The 7,307-nt window shown below is 69.3% G+C and overlaps 1 protein-coding gene across 1 annotated transcript in view; it reads right to left on the bottom strand.

Annotated features, from left to right (window-relative positions):
* Positions 1-2,895, bottom strand: part of CHLNCDRAFT_32300 (hypothetical protein) — a gene marked incomplete at its 5' end in the record, with an annotated part of 5,196 nt that extends 2,301 nt beyond the window's left edge. The window contains 9 exons of the mRNA XM_005845066.1: positions 191-245; positions 441-544; positions 825-939; positions 1,152-1,272; positions 1,522-1,612; positions 1,831-1,900; positions 2,096-2,293; positions 2,519-2,603; positions 2,814-2,895. Coding sequence (XP_005845128.1) covers positions 191-245; positions 441-544; positions 825-939; positions 1,152-1,272; positions 1,522-1,612; positions 1,831-1,900; positions 2,096-2,293; positions 2,519-2,603; positions 2,814-2,892 — 918 coding nt within the window. The remainder of the gene's footprint in view (positions 1-190; positions 246-440; positions 545-824; positions 940-1,151; positions 1,273-1,521; positions 1,613-1,830; positions 1,901-2,095; positions 2,294-2,518; positions 2,604-2,813) is intronic.
* Between the last annotated feature and the right edge of the window lie 4,412 nt (positions 2,896-7,307).

Genomic DNA, 7,307 nt, shown 5'->3' on the forward strand with positions numbered 1-7,307 from the left:
GAGAGAAACCACGGCGGGGCGACGGTGTAGGAGATGCGGCAGGGAGGGGTGTGAGGAGGGGAGGGGGAAGGCGGGGCAGGGGAGCATGCGGGCGCCGGCAGCAGCCTCGGACGGCGCACGCCGCCACCCCGCGCCTCTGGCCGCTGCCCCCAGACCTACAAGCAGCCCCTGCAGCCCCAAACCAGCCCACCTGCTCCTCCGGGTGCAGCCGCACGCAGTACGACATCTTGCCCTCCCCCACGGTACTGCAGGCAGGCGGGGGGGGAGCGGCAGCAAGGTGAGCTCACGCCCCCCCGGCTTCGCAGAGCAAAGGAGGCTGCCCGCCCCTCGGCACCTCCCCGCCACGCGCCCGGCAAGCTGGCGTTTCCGCGGCACACCCATCCTGCCACCCCACACGCACACACATGCACACACACACACATACTATGCGGGCGGCTCACTTGAGGATCTGCCCCGTCTCTGTGTCCCAGTAGCGGATCTTCTTGTCGTATCCCGTGGACACAAAGCGGCGGCCGTCGTTGGAGAACCAGATGTCCTTGACGCCCTGCGGGCAGGCGGGGCGGTGGGGAGAGGGTCACGCGAGGCGGCGGGCAGGGTGGGCGTGGGGCAGGCAGGCAGGCAGGCAGGCGCCCAACGGAGGCAGCGGCGTGGGGGAGGTGGTGGTGGTGGTGCAGGAAGCGGGGGGGTAGGGTTGAGAGGGCAGGGGTCCAGTCGTGGTGGAGCAGCAGCAGGCTGGCACGCATTTCTGCGAGCCCAGAGAGCAGCGAGGGCAGCGCAGGTGGCGGCAGCGGGGCGGGTAGGGTTGAGAGGGCCGCGGGCCGCACCTTGGTGTGCCCCATGTACGTGCGCATGCACTTGCGGTGCGACCCCACATCCCAGATCTTGATCTGCCCGTCCAGCCCCGCCGACAGCAGCAGGTGGCCGGTGTGGGGGAAGAAGCTGCGGGCGAGGGGTGGCGGGTGGGGAGCGGGGTGGCGGGTGGTGGGGAGAGGCAGATGGGCCAGGCACAGGCGGCAGCCTCGGTCCGCCCTTGGCAGCACCTCCAGCCGTGCCCCTGGCTGCTCGTCAGCCCCCCACCCAGCCACGCGCGGCCCGTGCAGGCCCGGCACCACGCGCCCCAGCCTCCCGGCCAGGCGCCGAGCCATACCCACCGTATCGCGTTGACGCCCTTGCTGTGCCCGCTCCAGGTGTGGATGTGGCGCTTGGGCAGGAAGCACTGCTCCGCGTCCTTCCGCTTGCCCGCGTCCTTGGGAGCCTCGATCCAGCTGCGGCCTGCCCAGGGAAGAAAGGCAGGCAGGCAGGCAGGCAGGCAGGCAGGCAGGCGGGCGGGAGTGGGCGGGCGGGCGGGTGGTTCATCGCGGCGCCGGCGCGGGCGAGGCGTCCGACGTGTGGGGGCTGCGCAGGCAAACCTGCGCCGCCAGCACCGCCAGCCGCGGGCAGCCAGGAGCGCCGCCCCAGACAAGGCTGCCCCAGCCCCTTAGCCACGCCCCTCCCAGCCCCACACCCACCCCTCCCACCCACCCTGGTAGTCTGTCTCCGCCTTGCCGTGCCACACCGTGTTCTCTGTTGGCTCCGGCACCACGCCCGCCTTCTCCGCCTTCTCTGCCTTGATCTGTGCAGCACGAGGGTAAGCATGGAGGGCTCGGGAGAGGGGGGCATGGATGGGCGGGGCGGAGTGGGTGCCACACAATCTCACACACCAATCAATCGATCCCCACCGTCGCCCCTCTCGTGCACCACCACACACACTTGAACCACACACACACACACCTGCGCCACACACAGCCGCCATCACACACACACGTATCACACCCGCACACAGCCGCCCACCTGCGCCATGTACTCCTTCTGCTCCTCTGTCAGCGCCACCACCTCCGCCTCCTTCTCCGCCCACGGCTGCCTCGATCGCAGCGTGAAGGGCTGCAGGCGGGAGGGCGGGCCGGCGGGCGGGCAGGCAGGCAGGCAGGGGCGCGGGCAATTCGGGGCACGGTTGGCAGCGGCGGTGCTGCCACCTGCTACAGGCGGCCCCTCTTCGGAGCCCTGCAGCAGCAGCAGCAGGCGGGGCAACGAAGCAGCGGCGGCGGCAGCAGGCGACGGCCGCCGCCGGGCCCGCACCTGCGACGGGTCAAATGGCTGCTGCTGCTTGGCCTCGCCGTCCGTCTTCTGCCGTTTGGCTGCCTGCTTGCCGGCGGCCGCCTCCTTGGCCGCCGGGAACAGGTCAGCGCCCTTGCCTGCCACCAGGTCGCGGTGCCGCACCACGCCTGTTCCTTCCGGGTCGTGCGCCACTCCTTGCCTGCAAGGAGCACAGGGGGAGGGGACGCAGAGGAGAAGCGGCGTGGGGCAGGGGAGCACGGGGCAGCGGAGCAGCGCCGCAGCGGCAGCACAGGGCAAGCACAGGCATGCCAGCGGCAACAAACAGGGGGGTCGCCCTCCGTCCCGCAACCCTGCCCTGGCCCCGCCGCTACGCCGCCCCCGCTGCCTGCCCCGCTGCCGCCTGCCACATGCCGGCGGTACGCACGCTTGGAATGTGTTGTACTGCTCGTCGAAGGAGTAGCTGGCCAGGTTGGCATCCTCCACGTGTCCCGCGCGGTGGTTGCGCAGAGCTGCGGGGCGGGTCGCAGAGGGGGAGGGAAGGCACGTCAGGTTAAGGCCGCATCCGCGAAACGTGCTGTGATTGCCCAGGGCAGCAGCAGCAGCAGCAGAGGAGCATCCCAGCAGCAAGCAGCAGCACGCAGCGGCAGCAGCAGCGGCGTGCTCAAGTCTTGGCAACGCGCCCACCCCGGCGATGCCAACGCGGTGCTGCACCAACCCACCCTGCGTCAGATTCTTCTGGTTGTGGTGCAGCGGCCCCACCACCGGCGCGTGCATCTGCTCCACGGGAAGGTTGTACATCACTTTGCGCACCGCCGCCGCTGCAGGTAGCAGGGTGGGGTGGAGCGGGGCAGGCAGGCAGGCAGGGTAGCGAGTGTTGGCTGGGGCGAGGAGTATAGACGGCATCGGGGCGCAAGAAAAAGCGAGGGCACGCGCCTCCTGCTGCCGATAATGCACATATTGTTGAGACCGCTGCAGCAGCTGCATGCCATAAGCATCAGAGCTGCGAGCAGCAACAGCAAAGGACCCGCAGGCGGCGGGGGCCGGGGCGGCGGCAGCGACGCACGTTGCAAGTGCAGTGCCTGGCCCACCGGCACCGCCTGGCCCTTGACCAGCTGCAGGCCCGCCACCTCCACGTCCGGGGCGGCCGACACGCTGATGTCCAGCAGCTTCACGGGCGATGAGGGGGACCCCTCCTCGCCGCTGCAGTCAGGGAGAAGGCCAATGTGCTCTGGGGATTGTGAGGAACAGCCAGCCAGCAGAGCAGCCAACCCCGCGGCGAGCCGGCCATCTGCAGCTCGGCACCTGTCATAGGCGGCCAGGAGGTCCATTTCCTGGCCAACTAGTGCTTCTCAAACGCGTGGCAGACTTGGTTAGGAGCCGGTGATGCTGTCTGCAATCACTTGGCAGGTCGGAAGCGGCTGTGAGCGCCCAGGGCTGTGGTGCAGGTCTATGGATGATCGGTCTGGGTGCAGGAGGCCTACGGTGGTGTGTTTCGGCGACTGCTGACATGGCCGCCACGGTGGACTCTTGCGCTCTGAACAGATGAAGCTTTCGGGCAACACGACACATCCTGAGCAGCATGCTGCACAACATGTTCGATGCCCTGCGGCTGTGGGGGCAGCCGGCTGAGAATCCCCCTGGCACTCGAGCCGAGAAGAAGAGGGAGAGGGCCATCGAGCACAGGTAAGGCAGGCAGCACTGTGCCTCTTCTCCAACCTAGTGGCGCACTACTGGATGGCAGGGTGCCGCCACCGCCCACCCCGCCCACCCCGCCGGCGTGTTTGATTCTTTGCTTCGTCCCAATTGCCGCCCTCGTGGCTTCCTGTTCCCCTTTGACCATGCAGAGGAGACATCCCGCTGGCGAGCAGCGAAGCCGCAACAGCTCCCAGGAGCTCTGCTGCCGGCGAGGCAGCCGACGGCGGGCTGCCAGCGCCGCTGTCGCTGCCGCCGACACCACAGCAGCGGTTAGAAGCAGAGCAGGAGGAAGGGCTCTGCTACCAGCTGGCTTTGGCAGACGACAATCTCCTGGTGAGGCAGGGCCGGCTGTGAACACCGGGGCATAGCTGTGTGTTGGAGCAGCGCCACCCACACTCCCATGCTCTGCGCAGGTGGCCCTGGATGGCGGCGGGGAGCAGATTGCCTGCTTCACACTCAGCTGGCCCGGGCAGGCAGCAGACCCCGAGTTTCTGCAGCTGGTGCGCCGCGAGCTGCGGCTGCAGCAGCGCCAGCCATGGCAGCACGCCACGGAGGCTGCGGGATCGCATGGGGACTGGGGCCGCAGCATCAGTGCCCGCCCCGCCTCTGGCAGCAGCAGCGAGGAGGCGGAGCTGGATCATCTGATGTCGCTGATGCTAGGGGGAGGTGCCAGCAGTGGCGGTGGGAGCAGTGTTGGTGGCAGCGGCAGTGGCAGTGTCAGCCGGCCAGCAGCAGCCGCAACAGCAGCAGCGCGAGCACCGCCGCCACTCCCGGTGCTCCCTGGAGCCGGCGCCAGCAGCTTTTCGGCAGCGTTGGCGCCTGCCGCTGCAGCGGAGGCCGACTGGCAGCTGGCAGCAGAGCTTCAGGGCGAGGAGGATGCTGCGCTGGCTGCTGCCGAGGCGGCCCGAGAAGAGGCAGCTTGTGAGCAGGCCATGGAAGCAGCCCACGCCGACTGGCGGCTGGCTCGGGAGTGGCAGGAGCGGGAGGATGCAGCGGTGGCAGAGGCACTGGCTGCCCAGGAGGAGGCCGAGCAGGCCGCTGCCGCTGGGCGAGCGACGGCCGCCAGCAGCAGCAGCTACTGGTCCCGCCTGCGCCTGGATGCCTCCGGTGATGCCTCTCCCCTGGCTGCGCGTGGCAGGACCAGCAGCAGTGCAGGAGGCGGAGGCGGCAGCAGGAGCAGCACCCGCAGCGCAGACCCCTTCCCCAGCCTGCAGGCAGCTGGTGCTGCGGCAGACGCCTGCGCCAGCGGCAGCAGCAGCGAGGCCACCCGCCGGCTGCTGCACGCGCAGCACCGCTCCGCCAAGCAGCTGCAGGCAGAGCGGGGCAGCGGCATCCGCCTGCTCAGCCGCGGCGTGGGCCGGCCACGCTCCCTGGCATCGGCCCCGGGCAGCCCCAGCTGGCAGGGCGGCGCAGGGCCCGCAGGTGTCGGCAGCCTGCCTCCGCTGCAGCTGGATGAGGGGCTGCGCCTGCATGAGGACGACCTTGGCTATCAGCTGCTCCTGAAGGTGAGGGCCGCCTGGTGGGTGGCAATTAAGCGCGCGCATCATCCCGCGCGGTGGAGCATTCTGCTGTGCTGGCAGGCGCCAGTGCAGCGCGGATGGCTGGCGCCTTGGGCGTGCGCTGAGAAGCCTGCCCGTCCCGAGCACCTAGCCACCTGCCCCACCTGCCTTCTGTCGCCCCACATGCTGGCGCGCAGGATGATGGCGTGACGGCGGCAGCCAAGGTGGCCGCCTTGGGCTATGCCGAGCGCGAGGCAGCCGCGGCCGCGGCCTCTGCCGCCACCGCCGAAGCGTTGCGCAGCATGATGGAGTCCACAGCAGCAGGCAGCAGCCGCAGGAACGGCAGCGGCGGCGGAGGCAGCAGGCCAGGCTCCGCGGCAGCCGCAGTCGCAGGCAGCCGTCCCGGCTCGGGGGCGTGGCCGGGACAGGCTGGGGCTTGGGAAGCAGAAGCAGCGGTAGAGTGGCCAACGGCAGCAAGCGCGGGGCAACAGGCGGAGGCGGCAGCAGCCCCGGCAGAGGTGGCGCCTGTCAACACCAAAAGCCTGCGGCGGCTGGTTGAGGACATGAAATCCAGAGGGTGGCGGGTGGGTGGGTGGGTGACGTGTGTGTGTGTGTGCGCGCGCGCGCGCGTTTGTGTGTGTGCGTGTTGTGTTTGGCTGCTGCCGCGGCTGCTGCCGCGGCTCGGCTGTGGCAGCTGGGTTTGGGCCAGCAGCACCGCCATCAGGAAGCACCGCCGCCAGAGCATCCTTTTGCGGGGCGCCGCGCGGCAGTGGTCATGTGCCATTCCATCCCCACGCACACCCCCTGCCAAACCCCAGACGCCGCAAGCGGCGCCGCCCGCTGCGCCGGCCCCCTCCGCAGATCATCCCCGGCAGCGCAGGCGGCCACACTCGGTGTGAGCGCGTGTTTTCCGACCTTCCCGGCTACAAGCAAGTCTACTTCCTGTGTTCCACGCCCAGCGGTGAGCGGGCTGGAGCTGCCTGGCCGAGTGGGAGGTGGCTGGCATGAGGCGGCAGCTGGCGCCTGGTGTTCGCGAGCTGCAGTGGGCCGCTGCCCTCCAGCCTGGCTGGCCGCTGGGAGGAGGGGCTGCCTACAGAGGCTAACCATCTCCCTGCCCGCCCACACGCAGATAGAAAGTATGTGTGGAACGTGGCTGCCGCCGTCAAGCGCTTTGATCGCCAGTACGAGGAGCGGAGAGCGGCGGCGGCGGCGGAGCCTGCGGCCAACGCCAGCTCGACGGCGCCAGCAGGGGCCGGCAGCAACCCTGCGCGGCGGCCGCCCAGCGGGCAGCGCTAGTCCGTGCCCTGTTTTCCTTTTGCCAACATCCGCTGCACATGACCAGCACACTGCAATTTTCACCCCAGCCTCGACCTAGATCAGCACCTTGGCGGAGGCTGTTGGGGGGGGCGCCGAGCTGTTACAAGAAAAAGGCGGTGGCTGGGCCTGCCAGGGGGCAGCAGAGGCACCCACGGCTTGTGGAAGGGCTCATGGCGGCGGTCTGCGGTATCGCGAGGGATCAACAATGGGGGGCCGCCAAGTGCCTGACGCCGGGGAGCAGAGGAAAAGTAGGGTGTGAGAATGCGTGCTTCTGTGCACAAGGTTGAGCACAACAAATACTGAGTGGATTGCATTTGGGAGGCATGTGCAGGGATAGGGGTCATGTGCCGGGAGCGGGGAGCAGGGGAGCGCTGTGCATGCTGTGCAGGAGGGTGCTCGGGAGGGATGGCCCCTGAAGCGCCGACAAATCGGACAAAATGAGCAAAGGGTGGGTAACGAATGTGGGGACAGATCGAGCGCTGGGCGCAGCCCAGCAACCAAGCAAAACTGGGGCAGCAGATGTGCGCCTGCAGGGCAGCGCAACATGCAGGTGCGCTGCCCCGTGGCGAGCCACGGCAGCCGTGCTGAAGTGGTGCTGCACATGCGCATGTGGCTGGCAGGCAGGCCTAGGAGGCGGACAGGCAGGGCGAGGGATTCCCTGCCACCCTGCCACAGCTGCCACTGGCAGTTGCTGGTGCCCCG

The sequence above is a fragment of the Chlorella variabilis genome, assembly GCF_000147415.1.
Source record: "Chlorella variabilis unplaced genomic scaffold CHLNCscaffold_19, whole genome shotgun sequence".
In the NCBI taxonomy this organism is placed as follows: domain Eukaryota; kingdom Viridiplantae; phylum Chlorophyta; class Trebouxiophyceae; order Chlorellales; family Chlorellaceae; genus Chlorella; species Chlorella variabilis.